The 27,974-nt window shown below is 38.8% G+C and overlaps 1 protein-coding gene across 7 annotated transcripts in view; it reads left to right on the top strand.

Annotated features, from left to right (window-relative positions):
• MYO1B (myosin IB) overlaps window positions 1–27,974 on the top strand; it is a 185,816-nt gene that overhangs the window by 86,352 nt on the left and 71,490 nt on the right. For all 7 annotated transcript variants that reach the window (XM_064373229.1, XM_064373227.1, XM_064373228.1 and 4 more), the window contains exons 4-7: window positions 285–379; window positions 10,682–10,786; window positions 15,069–15,115; window positions 18,989–19,052. In XM_064373229.1, coding sequence (XP_064229299.1) covers window positions 285–379; window positions 10,682–10,786; window positions 15,069–15,115; window positions 18,989–19,052 — 311 coding nt within the window. The remainder of the gene's footprint in view (window positions 1–284; window positions 380–10,681; window positions 10,787–15,068; window positions 15,116–18,988; window positions 19,053–27,974) is intronic.

Genomic DNA, 27,974 nt, shown 5'->3' with positions numbered 1-27,974 from the left:
TGTAACAAGCCATAAATGTAGCTTCCTGGGTTAAATAAAGCGTATCATTAGAGTACAATAAAACAGTACCATTTTGGTTAATAGCGAATACATGGAAGAAGGTAACATGGACCACAAAGGATGGGTTTATTTATTTATGGATTTTAAGAACTTACAGGAAATAAAATGGGATAGCTTGCTTTCCAAAGCATATCACAGTGACCCTTTAGGGAGCTCATAGTTCCACCTGATAAATACATAATAATGATTGAATTCTAAGGACTTTTTCCCATTATTCCCTGCAGCTTTGCCCTGTCTGATGAAGCGTACAGATCCCTAAGAGATCAAGATAAGGACCAATGTATTCTCATTACTGGGGAAAGCGGAGCAGGAAAAACAGGTAAGGCTCCTCCAAGCAACTCTGCAGAAGGTAAATGCTACCCAGAATGACAAAGAGGACAAGTGGGGCCTCCTTAGCAAGATCTGTCGCAGGGCTCCTGTGAGGGTGCTTCTGCAGGAGGACACCGGTTAGGATTATAGAGTATTCCCTGGACTCCCCAGAGAAACAAGGTGCCTATCCAAGGGGATTCCAACCATTAGGAAGTCTAGTGCTGGATTCTAGACCTTTCTAGTGTAGTCTCTGGATGGTGCAAGATCTTTTTACTTTTCTCCCAAGATATTAAACTTTTGTGCTCTCACAGATTCAAACTGCTTCCCCAAGGAATGCCAATTTATTTAGGTTTTAAGAATGTGCAAACACACTCTACCTTTGCTACAAAGTGAGGGAAGGTACCAGGAAAATGCTAACATTCTACTCAATAGTTTTCCTCTGAAGCCTGAAGAACTGAGATTTTTATATGTGTTTTTTAGACCTGGCAAGCAACAGCCCTCTAAATGGAAGGGTTATGCACTCTTGTGCTTTTAATGAAAGCAATTCATATGATTGGTGGTCTTGATTGAGAAAATGACTTTACAGATGGTACCCAGCTACCTGGAAAAGATTCAGAAGAGCCACACTCTCTGAATCCAACCTTAGAAAGGTTAAAGCTGCTGTTGTCTGTGGGTTTTTTGATGGAACTGATGAGTCTGTGGAGAAGGAGAATGGTGAGGGAGATGGCATTTTCATAAGGTTTCATCTGTAAAATACTTTTGTGTAATAGATAGATACGTGCACATACATACACACAGACCACTGTGTATATACCATGAAATGTCTGAGCTTGCATATCTAATTGGTCAGTTGTCTTAGTACTTGCCTAGCCCTGCAAAACAATGGTGCTCGGTGTCACCAAAGGGCTATACATACAAATTACATGCAAAACATAAGTGGAGTGAAGGAAATGGTGCTTATGAGAGCACATTACAAGAATTGGATTTTACGAATCTCTCGTTATCTTGGTCCTGTTGTTCTGGAAACATCCTAACTTGTCAATATGCTTCATGAAATTGCATACCAAAAAGTAAACAGAATACTTCAGGTTTGGTCCTGGTTGTGATAGAACTATTTCCCTCTTTTTTTTTTTTTTTTTTTTTTGAGATGGAGTCTCACTCTTGTAGTCCCGGCTGGAGTGCAGTGGCACAATCTTGGCTCATTGCAACCTCCACCTCTTGGGTTCAAGTGATTCTCCTGCTTCAGTCTCCCAAGTAGCTGAGTTACATACAGGTGCCCACCACCACACCCAGCTAATTTTTGTATTTTTAGTAGAGACAGGGTTTCGCCATGCTGGCCAGGCTGGTCTTGAATGCCTGACTTCAGGTGATCCACCCCCCTTGGCCTCCCAGAGTGCTGGGATTACAGGTGTGAGCCACCGTGCCTGGCCTATTATCCCTCTTAATGTGGATTCTGGGCTTCTATTAATGTAAAGCATGTACTGATTCATACTGGTCTCTAAACCAAGCAAGATATTATAGGGTTTTGTTTGTTTGTTTGTTTGTTTTTGTTTTTTGTTTTCTTTTCACAGTAACTTTCATTAGGTCAGATCTGCTCAATCTAGTATGATGAACAAAATTATTTTAAATCTACATGCAGAATCTGGTACTTATTTTTATTAGTTTTGGTTCATTGTTATAACCTCTTGAGGAACTGACAAATCCTGATTCTTTCCCTTCCCTTAGGATTGCTGTCATTTTGCTGGGTAATAATGATAGTAGCTAACCCACATTCAGCACTTAGCATGCGCTGGACGCTGTGCTTATTTCACATATTACATGTATGAGATAAATATTTTTGGTAATTCAATTTTTATGATGGGAAAATAGAAACACAGAAATGTTAAGCAATTTTTCAAAACTTATACAGTGAATAAGTGGCAGAGCTGGGATTTTGAATGTAGGCAGTGTAGTTCTAGAGTCCCTGCTTTTACCCACTGTACTAAGCTGTATATCTGTACCTTGAACATGGTTCTTTCTGAGTGCCGTCCTACCATTGCCCGTGCTGGTAAGTCTCTTTCAACTAGCCTCCCATGTCTCCTTAAGGGAGGGATTTTGTTTTGTGTCTCTACTACCTAATTTAATGCCTGGCATACAGTAGGCAATCAATCAGTACATATTTGAATGATTGAATGAACATCATGTACTAATCCAAGGGGCAAGCCTCCTGTCTTTATTTAAGTAATTGACAAAAACACTAATGTATTTACTGCCTGTCTGACATCTCCACTTGGGGTCTAACATGCGTCTGACTAAGCATGTACAAAAAGGAACTCTTGATTTCTCTCTTTACCCTCCTGTAACCAACCTTTCTGATCTCAGTAAATGAGACCACTAGTCAACCTCATTATCACACTAGAAATGTTTATTATCCTTGATTTCTTCCTTTCCTGTATTTCCCACATCAAATCCATTTCTTAATTTTGTCAGTTTTGTCTCTAGAATATATATTATATCAGGCGATCTCTTCCCTTTCTTTGTGTCTACATGGAGGCTCACAAACCACCAACCATTATCTCTCTTGAGGATTATTTGTAGCAATGTCTAATGGGTTTCTCTCACTCTGTTTCTCTCTCTCTGTTTCTCTCTCTCTGTTTCTCTCTCTCTCTCTCTCTCTCTCTCTCTCACCTCTGTCTCTGTCTCTGTCTCTGTCTCTGTCTCTGTCTCTGTCTCTCTCTCCCTCTCTCAACCTGTGAGAACTTTTACCAGGACATGGGCATCTTGAGAAATTGCTTTTACCCCTTATGTCACTAACCAGTTCTTTCAGCTGAAACGATTTAATTCTTAGAAGCAGCACAGCTTCTTGTTTGCCTCCAGGTCGACCAATGAAAGTGATGGCAAGGCAAGTTAGAAACTCTGTTTCTTGCTGAAGCCATTTGTATTGATGCTGTATCTCATGCCCACCCCTCCCTCTATTTTATTTGACTATATCTGCAAACCCACATATTCACTTCACATTGCTTCATTTTTAGTTTCACTTGGAAGAAGAAAAGAAAATATTCCTAAGCCTCTTTCATTCTTACATTCTTTAGCTTGTTAGTCTTTGTGACTAATGATTTTTTTTTTAAGGATATTCTAATTGTATCAATTCATTCTTAAATGAGTCATCAGAAGTGGGTTGCAGTCATTGTTTTGATGGGTCTTGGCCAGTTCTTCTTCTCCTCTGGAACATGTGTTCTAAGAAGACAGCATGTCCACTAATTAGCTATGTCAGTGTGTGACATCCGCCTTCTCAGAGAGTTCTTAACACTACCACTTCCTCCTGGAGCCAGATTCCATCTTCTGGTGGGCTCATGTATCTTCCTTACTGAAAAACTGAGTGGAGGTTGCTGGTGCTGTTTCAGAGGAATGGCATCCATTTTTCTTAGAAAAAAAATAAACACCACCCTCTTTCTCTGGTAGAACTCTAGTAGTAGAATGGAGTTTATTCTTCTTTTTTGTCGTTTCTCTTGATATTTTTCTGCTTGACAATTTTTCCTATTCGTTTCCGTGCCCAAATCACCGCTTGAAATCCTCTTCTCCTTGTCATCTTCCCTGGATTTAATCCTTCTGGGATCCTGTTGCCCTTTATCATAAGCTGGAAAATGGACAGCACTTTTTAGGGCTTGTTACCTTTTCCTCTGGTAGGGCCATTGTGTTTACAGCACATAGGATTAGGTGCTGTCTCAGGGAGGAGGGTACAGCAGAGACCCTAGGGCATTGCTTCTCAAATCTGCGGCGAAGCATCAGTTCCAAATCTCTTGTTGATCATTACTAGAAAAACGAAATAATAGACAACATAGAACATTTAAACCTTAATTTTTTCCTTTAGTTTCAACAGGCAAAAGAAACAATCAGAATACTGCAGAAACTTTTAAAAGCCTACTTGCATGTATAGACCAGTAATAAATAGTCTGTGGATTGGCCAACTTTGAGTCATGCAGGTCCTTGGACCATACTTTGAGTAACACTGCCTAGAAGTCTCTCAAAGCATTTATGTGGTTTTTGAGCCACTGTGCTTCTTGGACCCCATGATGAATTATAGTCTTGGGTGCTTCGGCTGTAAGATTCCTGGTGCCGGGAGGTGGATACTGCTCCTGAGAGTGGTTGCTTTTAAATACCCGCTTAGCTACATGCTTGGTTGCACCTAGCTCTCCAGTCCTTTTCACTTACAGAGCCCAACAGCTTCTCCTACCTCTCAGTCTACTGTAGACATACAGTGGTTTGCTGACTTACTCCTATTTTCTTACTTTTTGAAAGCAATGGTACAAAAACTGCTTAATATTTCATGATGATTTTAATTGTCATTAGACTACCAAATTGAGTAAAGCCAAGAATATGTGTGTTGTTTAAAGTCTCTATTTCATGGAGATTAGTTAGAGGAAAATAAAATGATGGAAGATAATATAGAAATTGCAGTATAGTTGTATAAGGAATTTGGGGGGGTTCATCTCAATTTTGAGCACAAGAGGGATGCCAGGCCATTTTGAAATGTCATATCATCTTATGCACTAAAATTGTTTTTTTGTACATGTGTTTATTGAAATTTTTGTTTTAGTAAATAGACGAAAGAAGACGATTAACATTTATTGAAGGCCTGGAATGTGCTGTGTACTTGGCATATAATATCACCTTTCAATAAAAATATTTCCTTAATAGTTTGTGTAGAACCACCATGCAGTATTAGAGAGCTTATTTTATAAGAGGTAATTAACTTAACTGGGTCATAAACCCTCCTTGGCAGATGATGATGTTATTAGTCTTAAACATTGGAGACACTCTTAAACTGCAGAGTTATATAACCTAGGCACTTAGGGAGAGGCATGAACTCTTTTGAGTCCTTTGGGATGCTATTTAATTCATTACTGCTTCGGTAAATAAAAAATTCATCAGACCTCATAAAAGTGCCCAAGTATTTTTAGGCATTGAACTCACAATTCACTCCCATGAATACAAATGGTTTGTGGAGAACCTTTCAAGCACTGATGGGGGCAGGGATGCAGAATATGAGGGAACCATTAAAACTACATTTTTCCAAGGACATCAGAGTAAATCTCTGGGCCTGAGAAGATGGTCCCAACATTAGGAAACGTAATTATTTGGTTTCTAATTTTACAGTTACATCAGTTTCTAGGAACTCTTCAGCCATCTGCTGGAAGAGTTATGAAGCCTGCCTTGCTCATTAAGACCTTTGTTTTTAAACCCCAAATGACCTTTATACATTTGCAGTCATTCTCCAACTGGACAATGACAGAGATGCCACTGACTTACCATAGCCTAAACATTGCTGAGCATTTCACAGCGTTGAACATACCCACACTGAAGAATAGATAAGCGAACTCAAGGCCAAAATGTAGTGATCTTTTGTTTTGCTCCTCCCCCATGTGAGAAAGACCCCTCTCCATCCGTGTTTTTTGTATAAGTTATCAGAGATTTTGTGACCCTTTTTCAGAATAGTATGACATACAGTCTTATTTCAATAAAAACATCACCAGTTGTGACTTCCCTTTTAGCAAAGGCTGAATCTCTCATTGCAGGGCCCATGCGTTTAGTACTCTGGAACAGTTCGCTGTGGCCTGTTAGATCCATTTGGATGTGTGGGAGCTGGGTTATTTTGCAGCACAGCAAACTCAGCTGCTAAAAGGTGGTTCCTCTAAGCTGCAGAGTGCTTCTTTCATTGCACACAAACATGGCTTCATTGATTTAGGCATTCACACTTTAGCCCTAAACTCTGGTTTAGGGCTCTGAACCTCCAGACCTACAAAAACTTAATTCCTAGACAAACTTTGGTGTCTTAACTAGGGAGATAGAGGGGCAAAGAAGTAGATAAATAAATGTGTATTAATAAATGTATGGCCCTCTCTATATGCCATATGACCTGTATGATCGATATGTGACATATGATATTACCTATATCTATGAATGCATCCATAGAGACCTGTTACTCCTGGATGAATTTGTTAGAAGCTCTGTGAAAAAAATGCAGAATAAGGCTTGCCTTTCCTCATGGCTTTTTTTCCCTGACACAGTGATTGAATCCATGTGGAGCCTGCTCAGTTAACATACATAGGTTTAGGTATCTTAAGTGTGAGGTTCTCATCCTTTTGTCATCATCACAATTGTCTTTCCTTGAATTGTTTTCCCTTTCTCATTCACCTTTCACTACTTTACAATGCTTTCTTTCATTAAAGAGATGACTATATATGAATTTGTATAATTCTATTATATGTGATAATTACATGATAATACACAGCATATTACAGTACAGTGCGAGGCATCAGAGAATACAGAATTCAGTTATTCTTACTCTTACAGGACTTTAAAATCCTCACAGATTTGAACTGTCATCTCTACTTCCTTTCTGTTGTTTATAGAAATTAGTTCTGATCCAGAAGTATTTTGTAACAGGCCCTTTGTCCATTAGTACAGAATATGTGTTAAATCCTAAATGTTCTGCCATTTTCTGATAAGAGATTTTGACCCCAAAGACTTCATGTATTTTGTTAGTCCAGCTGTTGATGAATTTTAAGATTCATGTTACATTCAAACATATATATGTAAGTTTACATATGTAAAGTATCTATGAGTTAGAGAAAATGATGAACTGATTAGAATTGATTCTAAGCAATGCTGTTACGTTTTGTCTATTTTAAATGGCAATATTCTTATATTTAACAGTCAACATAATTCAAAAACGAGACTTTGAAATATGGTGGATGATATTCAATTTTCGATCTTCCTCAGAAATTCATTTTTCATTTATAGAGGTTATTATGTAAAGATTTGATTTGTATAGGTATATAAATATTTGAATACAGATCCAAATTTATTTGAACCTTAGCACCAAAGAGCAAAAAGGAAATGAAGCACAAAGCCTTGTGAGATAACTATTATTTCCAGTTTCCAGAAAGGTGAAATATTGTGAAAACAGTTCCTTAAAATATGTTGGACCTTGCAATTCATCCTTACTGGTTTATTAATTTCTCTAAAGTGGTACCTATGTAATGAACTAGCTGAGTTAAAGCTCAGGTATTATCAGGAAAATTATAAGAGTTGTCTCTTTCAAATAGTGGGACTTTTTTGGAGAAAATACTCTTCATCTCAGTTCCCAAAAATGACTTATTAACATGAGTTTAGGAGCAGAATCCCTGAAAATAGAAGAATCTGAAGATATTTTTAACAACTTGGAAATAAATTGTTAAAACAACTTGAACTTTATCCTTGAACTATATTTTAAAATTATATTTGAATTGCTTAAATAGGTTTTAAAGTTAATAAAGTGATTCTTAATTTCAGTCTAAATTAATCCATCTTTATATGTCAAGAGATATTATGGACTTATATATACTTTAACAGCCAAATGATATAAGCCTGACCCAAATTCCAGGAGATCTGCTCCTGGTGCCATTTTCAAACACATTGGACCCTGAGAGAACTTAATCCATCTTGTTCTGGCCGTTAAAAAGATCTCTGAGAGGTCAAATTAATTCTAGTAGCCACCAAAAGGTTCTCATTCTTGGTTGATTCTCCCCTCCATCCCTGCGCCCCCCTGCCCCCCGCAGCCAAGGCAGTTGTTCCCTAAGTTCATCCTGGACCAGAACAGGTTTTCAGAGGGCTCAGTATGGCCATGAATCTGAATTTTGAGGTTTGGCTACAATAAGGTTCATAATTACCATAATAAACAAAACAGCCTGGCCTAAATTTTACATATTTTTTGTAAATTTACCTAAAAGAAAACTTACCTTGTCATCTAAAATGCATGTGTTAGTATGTTTGTATATTTGCCACTGTCTAAGACAGTTATTTTGCTAATAAATGTCTTCAGTATTCTAGTATTACAGTGGATAGAAAGACCAGAAATTTATGTCAAGAAAGAAGCGTATACATAATATATGTGAGAGTTCAGGTGGAATGGGGAACAAAGAATGTCCCTGACAAAGCAGAAAGATGAGAAAGCAAGGCTGGAGGGGATTGCTTCCCAGGCCAGACCGCAGAGGTGGCTGCTGGGTGATTGAGGAGAGCTGCCCCAGGCCTGGAGACTAGATAGCATAGGATGTTAGGAACCTTCTGGGAGGGCAGCCTCACCTGAACTGAAAGGCAGAGAGCCTAGAAAGTATCCTGAAGTGAGCAGAGAAGAGCTATAGCTTGGACAGGAGAGTGGAGAGCAATGTGGCCCCTAGGAGTCAAATGAAATATAATAGTATATAAAGTCTTTGTAAGTGATGGCTCAGGACAGCCTGAATGGTGTAACAGGATTATCTATATATAATTTACTGACTTTTTTCTACTTAAGCCATGAGAATAATGGAAAATGTAGTTAAGGAATTTTAAACGTTGGAAGTTGTGTTATGTGGACAGTGAGTGCCCTGTGAAAGAAGGGCATTGTAAAGATGGAAAGGTTGTTTCTCAGTTACAGTCTTTAAAGGCAGACAGCAGAAATCAACCATCACAGATGACCAGATGACCTATTTGGACTCCTTTTCATTACCCAGGAAGCAAATTGGAGACAGTTGCAACCAACCATTGAAGTACCTAACGTCACACCATAGTTCTGGGCTCCATGGGATTGTTTAGTTCCTCCTTAATGTATTTGCCAGTACTCCATAAACAGTCATCTTAGGACTTGAGAGCTCTCTGTGACCTGCATAGATTCTTGGTCCTCAGTGGCTCCTGTTGATTGATGCTTTTAGTTTGCACAAAAGCCCTAAGGAACATGTTGGGCAGTGAGCTCAAAGTGGCCTTCCAGTTGTTCATATGTTATTTTCCCAATGGTGGGAGATGGGACCGGAATCCAGCTGCAGGCCTCCTGTGAGACAGTTACAATTGCCTAATTACACCTGTAGACAGAGACACCATCCCTTCAATCTGGGGGGTGACTCATCTGCCCATGGACAATGTCAGTAGAGCAAAGACTTGAGACAAAGCAGGATTTGGAAAGATTGGTTTCCTTACCTCAACTACCCAGACTAGGGAGTATGTTTTATTTTGCCAGCATAAAATAGTCGAGCATTTCCTGGATCCTGGTTATGGAACATTAGAACAGCTAATTAGGATGGCCCAGTGGAAAACAGATTCCATAGCAAATAAATTAGGGAAACAGCATTGTAGATCCCTTTTCGGAGTTCTGCAGTGCACATGATCATATTTAAAAGCTCTGAGAAGGCTTTTGATAAAGAAAGTGGTTTCACTGCATCTTACTCACTGTGGTTCCACATTCATTTGACTTTGGACCTCATTTTCCTTAAATATCTATTAACATTCCTTGGAACTCAGTGTTAAAAGAATCAGGAGCTAGGAGTTAGATCCTGAGAGAGGGGACACAGACTGACTGACAGGAAAAGGATAAAACCACCAAAGACATGTTTTGTCTACCTCCCAGTTTGAGCTAAGAAATTTTTAGATGGCTTTAGCCTTTGTCTCGTGACTCTTTAGCAGCTTTTTTGAGGGTTGCTAGTGATGCCTATTAAGACTACCATGCCTGGAAAGGGCTGTATTTTTTTGTTATTAAATCCTTACATTGGGTGCTTAGTTTTTTAATTCAGTTGAAGAATAATAAATTTGGTCTAATTATGAGCAAACCATTTTTTTTTTTTTTTTTTTTTTGAGATGGAGTTGTTCTGTCGCCTAGGCTGAAGTGCAGTGGCATGATCTTGGCTCACTGCAACCCCCGCCTCTTGGGCTCAAGTGATTCTTCTACCTCAGCCTCCCAAGTAGCTGGAACTACAGGCTTGCGCCACCATGCCTGGCTAATTTTTGTATTTTTAATAGAGACGGGGGTTTCACCATATTGGCCAGGCTGGTCTTGAACTCCTGACCTCGTAATCTGCCCACCTCAGCCTCCCAAAGTGCTGGGATTACAGGCGTAAGCTACTGTGCCTGGCCGAGCAAACCAGTTTGATTTGGAACATATCATTCTTTTAAACTTCAAAAATACATTTGGTGACGATATCCAGGTTACCAAGTTATTTTTGGCTTATCACTATATAATATAGTAACTGTATATAAATAATTGCTTTAAGGTAATTCTGAAGTTTTGTTGGCCATGTTACTAAGCAGTTTTTTAACAGCCCAGTGATAATCTTTAAGCACAATTTTTATTATGTCTGAATTAATGACATGTCACTGAATAGAAAGCACAAATATTTTAAAAGGTTTCCAAAACATTATTTGTTCCCTTGGGAATAAAGGCATTTGAAAACACCATTAGTGGATCTCCTCCCCCAGATTTCTCCTTCCCAAAAAGATTTTTTAAATTTCTGTGTTATTGATTAATATGGCTTATTTTCATCCACAGAGGCCAGCAAGCTTGTCATGTCCTATGTGGCAGCTGTTTGTGGAAAAGGAGCAGAAGTTAATCAAGTTAAAGAACAGCTTTTACAGTCCAACCCGGTCCTGGAAGGTAGGATGCATTATGTACATTAAGTTGGTGTGACTCAAACAGTAGATTCCGTTATCCAGGTGCTTTGAGTACCTTGTGTGCTGGAAGTTATTCTGGGAGGGAAGGGGAAAGAAGAAATTCAGGCCAAGACCTGCTGAGCAAATAAGCTGTGTTCTAGAACCTCTTGGCCTAAGTATTTAGCAGACTAGTTTACTAATGTAAAATGAGCTTCCCCACTTAACAATCACTTTTCCCCACTTTTTTTATTTGAATTACTTAAATTTTGATTAAAAATAATCAACCGATTGTTTGCATTTGATGGTGCAGTGCTATTTTATAATCCAGGATAACACTGGTGGCTGATTATTTTTGTTGTTAGGGAAATGAGGGCTCAGCCAGAGAAACACTTAAGGACCCATTTTTTCCAGGGCCATAGAAAGCCTAAACCTGACTGGAGAGTACACAGATTCTCTATTTAGCTCTCTGTATTAGTCAGGTTGGGGTGCCATAACAAAGTACACAGACTGAGTGGCTTAAACAATAGAAACTTAATTTCTCAAACCTCTAGAGGCTAGAAGTTCAAGACCAAGATCCTGGCCAGGTAGGTTTCATTCTGAGGCCTCTTTTCTTGGCTTGTAGGTGGCTGCCATCTTGCCATATACTCACGTGACCTTTTCATTGTGCTCAAGTGGGGAGAGACTAGAGCAAACTCTCTGTTATCTCTTCTCAGAAGACCACCAGTTCCATTCTGAGAGCCTCAACCCTCATGACCACATCTCAAGTTGATTCCTTCCAAAGGCCCCCCCACCAATGCCAGGCTTTTAAGGGGTAGGGCTTCAACATATGAATTTTGCGAGGAGATAAGCATTCAGCCCCTAACATCATCAGAAAACAAAGGCAGAAATGAGTTTCCTTAATGCCATGGAGAATGGCATACAACATCAGTATGAACTGCCTTGGCACTGGAAACAGTATATCAAAGTCTTTCCCAATTGATGGCAAGTCATTAAACTTGCTTTATGGCCAGGCACAGTGGCTCACACCTGTAATCCCAGCACTTTGGGAGGCCGAGGCAGGCAGATCACTTGAGGCCAGGAGTTTGAGACTAGCCTTGCCAACATGGTGAAACCCCTTCCTTCTCTACTAAAAATACAAAAATTAGCTGGGCATGGTGGCATGCACCTGTAATCCCAGCTACTCAGGAGATTGAGACATTAGAATCACTTGAGTCTGAGAGGCAGAGTTTGCAGTGAGCTGAGATCATGCCACTGCACTCCAGCTTGAGCAACAGAGGTATACTCTGTCTTAAACAAACAAACAGACAAAAAAAAAAACCTAGTTTTGTATTATATGCGACAGAGGGAGACTGTCTCAAAAAAAATGCTTTATAATGTAAGCGTGTCTTTACTGTCACTTAACATATTTGTTGTGATGGAATAGGGTTTCTCAGCCTCAGCACTATTGTACTGCTTACTTGTTGCTGTGGAAGGATGTCCTGCGCATTGTAGGATGACCTGTCTTGTGCACCTCTGACCTCTGTTAGCTGCCAGTTGCACCCCTGCTCCTAGTTGTGAAAGTTGAAAGTATCTCCAGACATTGCCAGATGTCCCCTGGGGAATCAGAACCACCCCTGATTAGAATCTCTGGGCTAGATAAGTAGTTTGGTGGAACCTTTTGGTCCAAGTCATGGAAGGATGACATTCAGCACGGATTAAAGCAGAATTGCTTTAGGGTAGTTTTTCCCCCAGTATGGAGAGTTAAAACCCTGCCCTGTTGTCGTTTGTACCCAGACCCAGCCTCTCCTGCCCTTTCAGAGAGGCTCCTGAACACTGAGCATTCACTGTGACCCCAAGACACACTTCCATGCTTCAGTTTCACCATTACAAGGAGACATCATGCAGCTGTATCCCCAATTAGTAGCATAGGAGAGAAATGAAGGCAGATCATCTATTATGCTGTTTTTGATCTTTCCTCCATTTCAGTACCTTAATAATGAAGCTATTATGGAAAGTGTTATCTCTCAATTTAATTGTTCCAGTATTTGACTTTTTATTGTCTTTTGCTTTTAAGTTACGGTGCTATATTTGCTGTATGTCTCTATGCTTATTTTAAGAATGCTGTGATGTAAAGGAGAAATGCTGAGGAATGCTGTCACTTTCATCTGTGACTAGAATCTGGCTGTTTATTCAGTGGTATTTGGAACTAGGCTCCAGTGCAGGAAATGGAAGAAATGTCCACTGTGGGCATGCATTATCTTTTATGGGAATACTTTACTTTTTAACTGGAGCTGCTACTGTAAATGAACGTTTAGAACAATGAACTTAAAAAAAAACCAATTGAGGAATGTGTCTCAAGTGTTCTATAATGGAACACTTGCTTTTTATTCTGTGGCTCATAATAAAAGACTTTAGTGTTTAGGGTTGTGTTTAGTAATGTGCAACTCAGATTTGTTTGATGAAAAGATGGTTTATGGCTTGCAAATAGCACCCTGAATAAAGTTTCTTTGAAGCAATTCCTTCACTTGCCCCTGACCTTCAAGCCACAATAAACTGTCCTTTATGCATCAGCATCTCTAGTTGGACTTGGGGCTGTGCAAGTTAGCTAACTTGGCAGCCCTGCTTGTTCACACCCACCACAAAAGACTAGCCTGTGAAAACACAAGAAATGTCATAGTCTTCATGATAACTGGGTCAATACACACCATTATCAAGGTTGCATTCATGAAAGCCTTTTAACTGGTGGTGGATATGGGATAAGAACAGGAACCTCTCCAGCAAGCATCCTTTTTGAGTATTTTTAGTGTGCAGATTTCTTCACTCTGTATAGCATCTCAACTCATCTTCTCTTGAAGACAGAATTTGCTCCCAGGGATCTACCAAACCATACTCAGTCCAAGCACCATCTCTAAGGCAAAAAACTTTGCCTTTGTTGACTTTGTAAATGTTGTCTTAGCTTGAGCAACTATGTTTTAAGAATCAAAAACAAAAAAACCACCCCCCACAAAATACAATGCATCAGTGTGGCTGCTGAATTACCACAGTTAACATATGTAAGCATACACCCTCACTCCTTGATCAGGTGACTGCTTTCAAAACTCGGACCAGATTTTAGCCTGTAGTTCTTGTTTGAACACTCAATAGTCTAATCTACTCCCTGTTTAATTTGAAGAAGTTATGGAGAGTTCCAGAAATTTGATGCCTAACCTCTGACTCCAAAAGTTTTTTTCCTGTTCACCACATCGTCATGCTAGCTGCCATGTGGCCTCTGGATCCCAGTAAGACTGGGTGGGTGGGAGGCTTGGTAGAAACGGAGGATCTCATGCCCATCCCAGACCCATTGAACCTGAGTCTGCACTTATCCTCATGTAATTAAAGTTTGAAATGGTAAAGATGGGCAGGACGGGTTTTTCAGAGCATCAAACAGGGATTGCCTCTACTTGTACCACTTGTATTTATGCTGCTTCATCTTCTACTACCATGGCCTAGGTTAATTTGCTCCTATCTTGTGCATAGGTTTGGTGAAAAAAAAAATCCTTTTACCATATGACTCCACGCTATTCCCTGTGTTAAACAGGAGCATTGTGTGCCTGGAGCAGTGTCAGCCACATGGTTCTTAAATGCCCTCCTTTAAGGGGAGTCCTGGATATGTCTCCAGGAAACAGCTGAGATTGGAACATTTGTATTTTGCATTATGGGCCAAATTGATTTTCTTTATTGTCTGGAAAGTTTCACCTAGGTCTAATGTACATAAACTGATGAGAAACCATGTGGCACTTTTAGCCTGTTAGAAATGACTGTTGTTTCCAAATTTCTTACTCTTCCTGTATAATTAATCATATTTAAATAGCTTTATTTTAAAATTAAACAATTTAAAGGTTCCATTTCCCATGATCTGGAAACTTCAAGTTCCATAAAGCCTTTGATAATAAAAAGTAATCTCTGAAATAACCTGATTCAGTGATGATAATTGTAGAAGAGCATAAAGCCTTCCTGGTCACTCACTCGACTGCTCTCTAAAAGTATTAAAAGGTGTTAAATTAGATGAGATTAAGTTTACAGTAATACTTGAAAAAATTCCATGAATCATAGGAATGATTCTCTTTTTCTTTGGACTTGTAAGATATGGAAGTTTAGCAACTTACTGAGACTTCTGTTAGGTATATTTCTATGGAAGTTTTGGACAGAAATATTATCGCTACAAGTTATATTTTCCAGAAATCATAGATTTCAAATACTGTATTTGCTTCATCTTTCTGCTTGAGATTATTTTTTTCTTAACCGTACATCTGTTTCTTTCCTACTAGCTTTTGGAAATGCCAAAACTGTAAGGAATGACAACTCCTCTAGATTTGTAAGTATTTGTATAAGCATAAGTGTTAACACTAATATTTAGCTCATGTATGTTTAAACAACCAGTAGATGTTTAATATTTCTTAATACACACATTTTTAAAATAAGAGGAACATCATCTCTATTGAGAACAAAGTTCTATAAGGACTCTTGGTTTCTGGAATTTTCCTTTTGAATTCTTTTTGAAGTAACAAGCTATTTTTATCATGTTTTCTTGATGTCTTCTATCATAAAATCCCATAAGCAATTTAAATGAGGCTATTTACAGTAACACTTTACTTATCTGAGTTTTGGTATTTAGAAATCAAGAATCAGAAATTAAGTAAAGAGAAGGATAAACTTGACTGGATGTCAAGTTTACGGTTAGGGTGTACCCTATGGCCCTTGTCCCTTATTTAGCGGGTCCAGAAAGGATGGCATGTATTTTAAAACTTAGTGGAGTTAAAGTCCATAGGCTTGGCAACAGGTGCAAGCATGTGGGACAGTTGTGGGGCTGTGGAGTAGAACTGAATAATAAAAACCGAATCTAATTGGTGTTTTGAGCTTGATTGAGTTGGAAAATGCTCCTTCTGCCGACAGGGTCCGTCTTTCTAGCCTCGTCCCGAACTACTCCCTCGCCTGTGCCTTGCATGTTGACGCAGCGGGCTCCTCCAGCGGGGCCGTGCTTTTTGGTGCCTCTGCCCTTTACAGAGACACAGCTGCCTAGACGCCACTGCGGGAATGTTGAGTCTGATGGTGGTGTTTTGAAATTGATGTATACATTTTTATAATAAAAGATCATTTGTTTTATGAACCATCTTCTCACATACATTACTGACTGCCACCAGAGACAATTTTGATGATCTTTTATACCTCCTAACCTGAGACCCTTCCTGACCTTTCTCCCCCTTCTTCTTTTATATCCCTTTTGGCTCTTTCCTTCTTAAGGTTATTTTGTGCTTAAGGCAGGACAGTGACCTCAGGTGGAGATAGTTTTGATAGTTTAGAAAATGGCAGGCTAAATAAGTTCCTAATTCCAAGGCTGTAAATTTTTTCCATCAGATTAGCCCCTTAAGTTGTTATAACTGATTTGATCCATGCCTTTTCCTGTTGCGGTAACATGGCTAATCTCATTACACAAATAGCAGTGAAGTGTGAGCGATAGAAGTAATTCCAGTGATCAAGCTTCTTTATGTGATAGAGATTTTATTTTTGCTGTTTGCAAATTATATGCACACACAGTTTTTAATATTTGCAAATATATTTAGTCTATAGACCATAAAAATGTAGAAACCCATGTTGCTTAAAAGGCTATTACTACTTAGTGATATTTGAAATCCAGTGAAAGGCTTGGCAGGTGATTTGGCTTATTAAGTAACTTCAGGAAAATCCTATTATAACAAGGGTATTAGGATATGAGATTAATACCTGATTATAGGCTAAATCATTTCATGCCCAGTTTTTAGCAGTTTCTCTGCTTTGTGGTCTGTGACTTGACTAGTAATATACCCATGTTTTAATTTTATAGCAGGACTCTACTGTATTTAAAGTTACTACTGTACATAACAGTGGTTTATATGCTTGTGCTCTGGGGAAATTATAATTTATTTTCCTTGCAAACCACTCTGTGTTGGTCTGGTTAACCTAGAATGAATTCCTTGACCTCTTCACTGAGCAGTCTGATAGACCCTGCTATGTTCTAGTTAATGCCTGCTCATCGTAGCTGACATTTTGAACTTGCATTCCCACGGAGATGCCTCGTAGTGTCCCCTCCCCACCACAGTAGCTCTAGTTTGACATATTGAGTTATTTCTGTGTGGACTAGTGACATGATCAGAACCCAGCTTTTGGCGAGTAATTCAGGAAGTGGCTGAGTGGGAGGAGCGTCATTTCACTATCTACCAAATTCTCAGACTGGCCACTCGTTGGTTTATCCCTGGTTGGCTTCCTTTTCCATTCTCTCCAGTGTTTATTCTACTATCCTCAAACCTCCTATTTTTTTACTCTCAGCTCATGCTATTACGCCTACTTCACAGAAATCACCATTGTCATCAGAGAGGCCGTCAAACTGAGTTAATCCTGCTCCCTGGTGCCTGACCTATACATATGTCTATGTACACTCCTTCTACCTAGGCTCTAGATGCTGTCGTCTCCTGTGGCCAAGGACCATCTTCTATCAGAATGATCCCATCTTACGTGGTCAACCTCTGACTCCTTTGACAGAGTAACCATTCTTCCCCTCCTTTGTAGCTGCTTTGCCTCCTGGGTTCCCCACCTTCATGGAGGGCCTCACTGTCCACTCAGTGGCCTGGGCCATGTGACTGGACATTTTTTATCCTCTCTCATCTCCTATATCTAGCCTGGGCCTGTTACTGTGACACTCTGGATAGCTCTCAGTTTGTTTACTTTTCTCTTTGGCTACTTCTGCTTAAAGCCACCAGCATTTCTTCCCTAATCACTGGAGCTACCTCCTGCCAGCTCCATGTACTCTTGCTTCTTCCCTGTTCATTCCACTCTAGCCAGGGAAATCTTGTAAATAGGCAGGTTTGATCATGGCATGCTTGTTTAGGAGCCTTTAAGGACATGGCTTTGCTGTGACGAGAATATCTCAAAGTAATCATGTACTCCAACTTCCCTCTCCAGCCTTGTTTCCCACTCATCATCCTCAAGGTTGCCAATTCTTATGCCTACTCCTTCCTGGTCTCCCACCTCCTTGCGCGCCTCACTTCTGCTGATACTTTGCAATTAAGGTGGGGCAGATTTCTTGCTCTCCCTTTGTGCCTGCTTCTTTGGCATAGTGCCAGGACCCACTGTAGGACTAATCCTCCTATACTGGAATGCCCTGTTGATCTGTCTCAATTCCCCACTAGACAGTAAGCTCTTTGAAGGCAGGAATGATGCCTTGCTTTCACTTTTGCCTACTTCAGCTTTAAGGACGTGGTTGATGGACATATCCTTATGAATAAGTGCAGACCTAAAAGGGTAGATGACCCATGATGATGAAAAAAAGAGAAGGTGCAGGAGCATGCAGCAGCTGATAAAAAGGCACAAATTGCATTGTTGACCAAGTTCCATGTGATCATATTCCTTTTCCCTTACCATCACTTTGAAAATTAATGAGTTAAAGTAATTATTAGGACGTGAAACGAAACCAAAGACATTACTTATTAGATCAACACACACTTTTCCAACAAGAAACAGCTGTCATGGTTATTCTCTTATACTTGTTACTCTTTAGCTAGGCAATTATAGACCAGTTCTTTAACAATCAGAGTATTAAATTCCATGTGTGTTTCTGTGTGTTTAAGATACCATCTGTAAAGTGTAAAATGAACCTGTGTTATATATTGCTATTATAATCTGGGTGAAAAGCCAAAAAAAGTAATAATGATCAATCTGATTCTGAGCTGTTCATAACATATAACCTTGTATTTGATTTGAGTAGATATAAAAACAGATCTCTGAATGTTTCATTTCATCTACCAATATGTTTCCAAGTTCCTAGCAATGGCTTAAAACATATTCTGCCAATAAAAAAAGACTATCTTCCCAAGCAGTATATATACAAGAACAACTTATTTTTCTCTGTTTTTATTTTTGAATTGAGTACATATCCAGAAGTTTGAAAGATATCTGAAATGGAAAAGTCACATGATGGCTGAGAAGACTTGTTCCTAAATTAGCAGTGGGTTATATTAGCTTTGAACTAAGGGGGTATTTAGTATGAATTATTTGTAGAGGCATGTTGTTTTGTGTCATGGTTATATATACTGTCTTTCTTAATTACATTTAAACAAATGTATAAAAATAAAGGCTTAGTATGCTATTCTCTAAGAAGTACACTGAGTGAATATTTTGAGGTGAAGTAGAAAACTCACAAAATCTTTCTTTGCAGGGCAAATATATGGATATTGAATTTGACTTTAAAGGCGATCCGCTAGGAGGAGTAATAAGTAACTGTGAGTATTTTTCTTAAGTCCTTGTTAAGAAGTTCAGAATACTGAAACATATATTTATAGTTTTAGAATGGTTTAGATACTTGTGTCTTTGAGGTATAAGAATATGTTTCCTTGCTTTATATTTAGACTTTAAGCTTTGCATTTCAGATTGTTTTATAATATAATTCATAAATCTTTTTAAAGATCACTTAAAATTTTCACCTTGGAAAAGCTTTTTAGAGGTTTGCTAAGTAAATAAATTTGTCCTACTGTTTTTATATTCTATAGGTCTTTTTGAAATCCGATGGGTCTTTAAGGCAATCCAGTATGAAAAAAGATCCTCTAAGGGTTATTTTCTTTAACAAAATGTGTATGATAAAAGCCAAACTATAAATAATTGTTTTTAAATTAATAATTTTTGGAGTAATACTTATCCAATAAAAGGAGTAGACCTGTACTTCAAATCTTACTTTGAAAAATTTTGCTTCTTTTCCAGTGTATTTATGTAATTGAAATGTGATATACTTGTTAGACAAAACAGATTGTTTAACCTTCTTTAGATATGATTTATGACTGTGGAAGTGAAATATTCTATGTGAAAGGTTAAAAAAACACACACACACAAGCAGATGAGGTCTGCTCATACTAGCCCAGGTTCAGAGTTTTCTAAATGGGTGTATGAGTGCCACAGAGGGTTTTCAGTGTCTCTCATAAAAAGGCAGTATTGACAGTGCTTTGGGGCTGTGGTGCCCACGGCACAACCCCTGTTGTCCCTGCTCCTCTTGGCTCGTGGTTGATTAGTTTGGATAATGTGAGTTGTTGACTCAGGGCTTTGTGCACCCCCAGCCACAGTCTGGTTATCCTTTTGAGTTTGCTGGTTTTTTTGAGGACCATAGGACTGAACCTTCTCCTGCCCCTGCCTGCCTCACCATCCCATGGTGCTATTGGGATTATTAGAATTAAAAAGTTGAAGTTTAGACTTTAAAAAAGAAGAATAGCTGACTGAAGTACCCAAAGTGTGTGCGTTTATTTTTCTCATAGCGATGGCATTTCGTCTTCAAAGGAAATGTTGTGCTGAACCCAAAAGATGGTACAGGTAAAATGAGACCTGATCTGGTTGAAGAGGCGATGGGAAGCCCAGAATCCTGGCACTCTCAGATGCTACTGAGATCTTCCTGACTGACCCTAGCAGAAGAATGCCATTTCAAAGTTATTATTGAGTAATTTGATCAAACTATGTAACTGATTTAAAAAGAAAATTTTAATCATAATTCAGAGAGTAACCATCTAGGGCTAGAGCTTTCTCATCTTTGAAATAATAGGATTGAATTGGATGAATTCCCATGGTTCTCCCCATTTCCAGCATTCTGTAGTTCTTAAATAATTTAATTTCTGGCTGGGCACACTAGCTCATACCTGTAATTTCAGTACTTTGGGAAGCCAAGGTGGGCAGATTGCCTGAGCTCATGAATTTGAGACCAGCCTGGCCAACATGCAAAACCCCGTCTCTACCAAAAATACAAAATATTAGCCAGATATGATGGCTCAACCAGCTCAGGAGGTTGAGGTAGGAGAATCACTTGAGCCTGGGAGCTGGAGGTTACAGTGAGCCACGATCGAGCCACTGCACTCCAACCTGGGTGACAGTGAGACCCTAGCTCAAAAAAAAAAAAAAGTTTCCATTTTATTTTTCCCGACTACACACTTCTGTATGCCATGTGTTGGTATTGTCCATACTTGTAAGAATGTTTACTTATTAGAAAAATGCCTTGAAGAGAAAGTTTTAATATGAATTGAAGTTTACTTAAGTTAAATGATTTCATACACCAAATATGGGAGTAAAAGTACTCATGCAAACCCCATATGATGTAACCAAAGGCAAAGGATTATGACCTCTGCCAAACTTGTTAGGCTAACTCCTTTAACAATATATGGCAGCTCATCAGAGCTATCCAACCAGTGGCGTGCTTCAATTTTAAGATCACCATTTTAAGGAATGATTATTTATTCTGAATGATATTCCTGAGTCTTTTAGTACTTTCTTTTTGTAGGACAAATTAACTCTAGCTATAATATTAATAAAACATAGTTTTAAAAAAATGAGAGTAGGTTTACTATTATTTTCATTACAGAACTTATAGCTAAATATTGGAATGATTTAATCAATATTACTCTCAAGGATTCTAGGAAAATAATTCAGGATTACTTTATTATTACAAGGATTAGAAAACAACTTTGGTTTTAAATTTTGAAGTTCTCAACACAAATGTCTTCTTGTCCCCTAATTCTTGCAGTATCCATGGAGAATAAATATTAAACAGCCAGTTCTTTTCTAATTAAGATTAATACATCTTCATGAATGGATTTCATATGGTATTTGTTACCATTTGTTCCCACAGTGAAATTATATTGAAATTTGTGGTGGTGGGAACACCATGGCATTTAAGAGTATCCTTTGCTTTGGAGAGAGAAGGAATACATTAGTGGTAAGAGCAGGAATTTCATCCTGTATAGAGAACTGACTCATAGGTGGTCACTGGGAGTTGCTGCCTTCTGGCAGAAGGGAGTTTAAAGCAATGGATAAACCCGCTTGTGTTCTCTCCACACTGCTAAAAGTTAGCTTCCTGTAGCCTAGAAAAGAAGACAAGATTTGCCATTTTGTAGGAAGTATATTTTGCCTCCATTTCCAGCCGCTGTCTGGTGAAAGCATAGATTGTCATTGGCTAAAACTCTTAACCTTGAAAAAGGCACAATATCCCTTGAGCCTATTGTGTACCCAGGAAGTAGAAAAGAAAGCCCAGCAACTTCTCTCTCTTTTTCTAAAAGAGGCAAATTAAGTCTGGAACTCACTTGAAAAATTACATATCCCTGAGGTTAGTGTCATTAAGAGACGTATCAAAATAGAAGATGGTAAAACATTTGCTTCAATAGAGAAGATAAAATACAGAAGTACATCCAAATGTTTAGATGATATAAAATAATATTTATCTTACTTTGTTAAGGTTTGTTGGTCTCATTTATGTTTTCATATTTGGGGATTTTGCATCTAGTGTTACAAACTAGAATCCAGTTTTTGAAATTAATATCACAGGCATTTGGTGTCAGTTTAGACATTGGAGAACATATGATACAAGTCACAAAGGATTCTGTCTTCTGAAAGAATACCGCAGAGAAATGCATGCTATGAAGAAACTGCTATTTTAGATGTGCACACACCTGAGCAAAGTATGGACAAGAGTTATGATTGTCTTGTTCACATTACCATATCAAGAGCCTAGTGTAAGACCTGACACAGTAGGTGTGTAAGTGCAAACACGGGCAGGCTCTATCTCTTTTCCTTGTCCATTATTTGGGGCATATCCATGAGCCTACTTTTGCAACTCCTCTTGGTTTATCATGTGGTTTCCATCGTCTAAACAAAAAGACAGCAAATTACTTCATTCTCTGTGCCTCCATTTCTGCACTTTGAAAGGAGAATAACAATAGGACTGATTGCATAGGTTTTCCTGCACTATAAAATATTAACAGTATCTAAAGCACTTGTAATGGTGCCTGGTACATAGTGAACACTCAACAAATACTTGCTTTTTTCACTATAGTTACTTGTTTATTGTCTCTAGCCTTTCACCAAATACATACTCTATAAGGACCGAGCCTTAGTCTGGTTCGTTACTGAATGACCCCAACTAAAATAGTGTTGAATTAATTAAATGAATTAATTAATGATCACAAGTAATTATGTACAGTTGAGAGTTTTGTTGAGAAATGAACCTTCTGCTTTATTGGAAAATTTTGTCTGAATATTCTGTGCTAATCATTTAAATTTCCTAAATCTCAGAAAACCAAACAAAATTAGTGGCAGTCAGACTTCTCCTGTTTTGTTCAGCTTGAAAAAAAAAATCTGCTAATTATGACGGGAGGCAAATCCTGTGATTGGTCTGTGTTCCAGTTATTCTTGCTGCACCGCCTGACAACCCCCCACGCCGGCCCCAATCTCAAACATAGTAGAGGATACAAGAAGTTTGGGTGTTTCACAGTATTACAACTAGGTTCTGAGAGGAAAGTAACATCCTGGCAACCAGTGTTCCAAGAGGTTGAGGAGGAAGCCTGAAGTAGCCTGGGAAAGCGTATGACATGTCACTTCTGCTGTACTCTATAGTCACAGTGGGTACCGGCTTGCACAGTTTCAGGGGCAGTGACACAGATCATACCTCTCAACGGAGAGTGTCAAACCATTTGTAATCATTTTATTTTAGACAGCTGCTGTCTGATACATTGTTTGCAGAAGTAGCACAATAATTTCTCACCCTGTGTCCACACCCTTGATTAGTCCCCTCTCTCACTGACTCAAGGCTTGGCTGGGAGATTTATTTTGATCAATGGAACAATTAGCAAATACAGCACAACCAGATACTTGAGGAATGTTTATGTATTGGAGTTTGTTCTCTCTTGCTGATCTTGGGAATTCACTATCACCACTATGTGAATGAGCCTGGATTAGTCTGCTGGATGAGGAGAGACACATGGAATGAACTGCTGGACATATAAATCAGGACATCTTAGTCCAGATGGCTGCCAGCCAGTCTGCCCACAGACAGCCAACCTATGACCAAGCTCAGCAGGGATGAGCCAAGCTGGCTCAGGCCAGAACTATAGAACTATATAGCTGATGCTCACAATCATGAGCTAATGAATGATATTGTTTTAAGCTACTGAGTTTTGGGGTGATTTGTTATGCAGCAAAAACCAACTGATACAGGGGTGTGATTGATAATATATCCTTTCCTTCATCCAATTGGGAAGCACTTGTAAAATAGACACAAGAATCAAGCTGGAGAGGAAGTGGCTTTATTGCTGTTAAAGGCAGAGTTGACGAAAGTGGGTTTTGGTTTATCACCCAAGTAGGTGTGTTTGTAGTCCTCTGGCACCTTGGTAGTGAGGCAGTGATTGACAACACAAAGCAACTGCTGGCCTCTCCTTGTGTGCATTGCCCCATCTGTCCTACAGCAATGAGGAGTAGAGCCAGATGTGTGCACAGTGTGGGGAACCCAGAGAGCTGAGCCCTCTGCATGGCCCTTTCCTTCTGCAAACCTCACTGCTCAGTGAAGTCTTTCCTCTTGTCCTGGGGAGGAGTGAGTAAGGGGCCAGCAGGCTAGGGGAGTTACTCTAAGGAGAGCCTTCCACATGGAAACATAAAGCAGAAGGAAAAGGCCACTCTCCTCACAGTGGAGGTGGACGATGGAGCAGGTTACTCTGGATTGCTTTGTTTTTTCACATTTCTTTTGAATTTATGACACAATTGGCTTATACTTTTATGTGCTGTCTATCTCATGGCACGTTGTTTAATCTGTGTGCGTGCTGCATTCATGGCGTTTTGTAGGATATGGAACGTGATTTTACTCTTAAATTGTTTGAAATTTAATCTTTGTTCTTCTTTTATATCATATATTTGATTTTATTGATGGAAAGTCATCAATAAAAGACATGAAACTGCCTATTAGAACACTTCCTAAAGGAAACTCTGATCAGTTTTCTGGGAATATGTGTATTGAGGTGAAATAGAAGACTCCCTGTGTATGAGTCAATGGCTGACCCTGTCAATAGCTAGTGGATATTTATTAATAAAGTGTCTGTTTTTAATCTGCCTTTTTAGGGTCACAAATCAAAAACTAAGATAATACATTGCCTAATTTAGAATATATACAAGGCTGGGCTTTTTTTGTTTTTTTTTTCCCCCATTTTGAGTTTTAAAGCTCCTAAAGAGACAGAAATAATCAATCATTGGTTGTGAAGTATCTGTAGCAATACAACTGAAATCTCAAAAGAGCAATTCTGTGACGTGGTAATGGGTGGCTTTATATGAAAGTAGATGCTTTCCCTTTAGTCTGTTATTCTTCTTACAAAAAATATGTTTACCATGAAAAAAGACTATGTATTTATCATGAAATGAGACTATATACAAATATTGAATAAGCCAGGTGTTGAAATATATATAAATTAACCTCAAATGAATGAATGAATTTGTGTTTGTTAGGGTAGTAATCAAGATAGTAAGGACTAGATATCTCATTAATTTTATTTCTTGATTGGGTCTTGAATTTTAGATTCAGATACATTCATGAACAAATTTTCAATTATTAAACATTAAATTTGCATCAGAAAACAATCTGTTGTGAAAATACATATATCCTATATGTATAAACAAAATCCTAATAAAAAACAGTAATTAGGCATATAATAAACCAAGTTTTTCTTAGTGCTTTAAAGCCCAAGTTAATTTTTCCTATACAGACACTGGAAGCCCTTTCAAAACTTTAATGCAGGCTGGGCGCGGTGGCTCATGCCTGTAATCGCAGCACTTTGGGAAGCCGAGGCGGATGGATCACAAGGTCAAGAGATCGAGACCATCCTGGTCAACATGGTGAAACCCCGTCTCTACTAAAAAATACAAAAATTAGCTGGACTTGGTGGCCTGCGCCTGTAGTCCCAGCTACTCGGGAGGCTGAGGCAGGAGAATTGCTTGAACCCGGGAGGCAGAGTTTTCAGTGAGCCAAGACTGCACCACTGCACTCCAGCCTGGCGCCTGGCTTCTGTTGCAAGACTCTGTCTCAAAACAACAACAACAACAACAACAACAACAACAACTTTAATGCACTATGTCTAGCTATCTTTAATGCTGATTTTATAACTTCAGGATACTGACTTTTGAGTGAAAACTTGCTGCAAAGTGCCATGGAGGTGGGGGAGAATTGTAATGTCATGGCATACTAGATGCTTGAGATCCCTCAAAGCAAACCTGCAAATAGATGGAGGATCATGTGAGACCAGGGCTGTCGGAGCCCTGAGGTCAACATTTATACCTTTTTTCTTTTACTGTAGTACACATAGACAGTGAATGAATGATTTGTAAACGATATTTGCCCCATTTTAAAAATCTTTGAAATTTGTCATGAGTGAACCTTCTTGGTTGTCAGTCTTGAGGGTTATGTTGTCCGTTTTCAGAAAAATTATAGAATAGATTTTAGACTATATATCCCAATACGTAAGTAAACATAAGTTCATAATCAGGACTTTCCACTGAAACTACCATCAGTTATGCCATACCTTCATGGTTGTTTGGTACTTTTTCTTCAGGAGTGATTAAGTAAGACAAGAGGAAGAAGGTCGATAAATTAGAGTTGCTTAGATCACTGGCACGTGCTTGTTGTTTAATGTATCCTTTTTGCTTTAATGAAAAGGCATAAATTCACTGAAAGAACCTAATGCCGCTGAGATGCATTTTTCATAATGCTCATCTCAGAGCAGCTGCAGAGGAGGCACAGGGTCTCTGCGGGGCAGTCAGTTGGAGTCGTGGCCTTTCAATCAGGCTTTCATTGTCTTTCTCACCTCACAAGACAAAGCAGATTCTTTCATAATTAGCTTTAATCAAGAATTTAGATCACTTCTTTTTCCAGGAGAGGAGAATATACGTAAAATAATTTATTTGTCTCTTAAAAAACTTCATCCTCCAGCAGGTGCAGTCTTAGACTATTTCTTTCACACCTTGGGCCTTGGGGAGGCTGTCTCTGACACACACAGGCACTTATACATGTTGTAGACTAGCTGGTAATGATTCGAACCAGGAAAGCCCCTACATGATGGCCTGGGTCCGTGTTGATAGTCAGGTGGCGGCAGCACAGTGGGGCGGGGGAAAGTTCCGATTCGTGTTTCTTTGACCCCTTAACTTCCACATTAGAATGGCTTAATATGTTTATCTCTTTCCTTAAAATGGAAATTTATGTTAAATTTAATATAAACTTAAATTTGTATCTTGTGAAGAGGATGTAGCTGCATTAGAATATCTGGAATATCTCTTCTGTACTAAATATCCGGTTTCTAATAATAACTCTTCTTTACTAAATCCTGTTAGCAGAGGCGCAATTGGTAGTGGCAGAAATAAGTACTTAAGGCAGAAGAGAAGGCTGTGCCAATGTTCTGCTTTGACTTAATTCAGGGGCACATTTAAGTAAATTAAAGTGGTCAGGTGGTGAATCCCTATAGTGAATTGAATTTATGTTCTCTACTTTGAGTAATTATTTGGTATGGCTTCAAGCTGTTAGATTATGTTGGTGCATACACATTTAGAGGAAGAAAACCAATAAGGAATGGTCTTAAGCATGAGTAAATTATTTTGGGGCAAACATTTTCCCTGATTACTTTTCTACCTAGAAGCTTGTGACTTATGAGAAAAGTCATAAAGAAACTGAAATGGGACGCTCTAGGGTAATAGAGTAAGCATTTTAAGTGGTAAAAGCTTCAACTGCTTTGTAATAAAAGATTCCTCATCTTGTGATGGAGTTGCTTAGGCAAATTCATGTATTTTTCTAAAGTACAGCATTTTTAAGTGTTTAAGGACATTGCTTTTTTTATGGCTGGAAAATTATACAGAGTGTAAGCATGATACCTAGTCATCCAGAGCTTTGAATGCTGCCTCTGTCGTTTACCAAGACTGGGATGGAGCCTCATTTTCTCATCTGTAATATAGGAATTATAAGACCAACCTCAGGGAAGGTGTTCAGGGTTGAATATGATAAAAAATGAAAAGCACTGAACGCATAGCGAAAGGTCAGTGAAAGTTCTCTTTCCACTTTCCCTTTGCACCTTTCCTTTTAAACACATGCAGTATTATGTTTCACATTTGAATATGAGAGTAGTTACTGATCATATCAGTGTGTGCAGTTCACAAAGTACATATGGCCAACATTCCTTTTCACATCATGCACAAGTGAATATTATTCTTTAACTTGGTGCTGGTGATCTGCCGAATCTTACAGCCATTGCCATTTCTACACTCTGTAATGTCTATGAGCATTTATTCAAAAGGTGCCAAACGTTACACTAGCCAGTGTGTTGCTGTTGTACAGTGTAGCCTTGTCACGGGCTTATTGAAGGTGTTATTTCGTG

The sequence above is a fragment of the Aotus nancymaae genome, unplaced genomic scaffold (assembly GCF_030222135.1).
Source record: "Aotus nancymaae isolate 86718 unplaced genomic scaffold, 86718_ANA_hifiasm-v0.15.2.pri h1tg000008l, whole genome shotgun sequence".
In the NCBI taxonomy this organism is placed as follows: Eukaryota; Metazoa; Chordata; class Mammalia; order Primates; family Aotidae; genus Aotus; species Aotus nancymaae.
The sequence above is the reverse complement of the archived record's forward strand: the minus strand, read 5'-3'. Positions and strand labels throughout refer to the sequence as shown.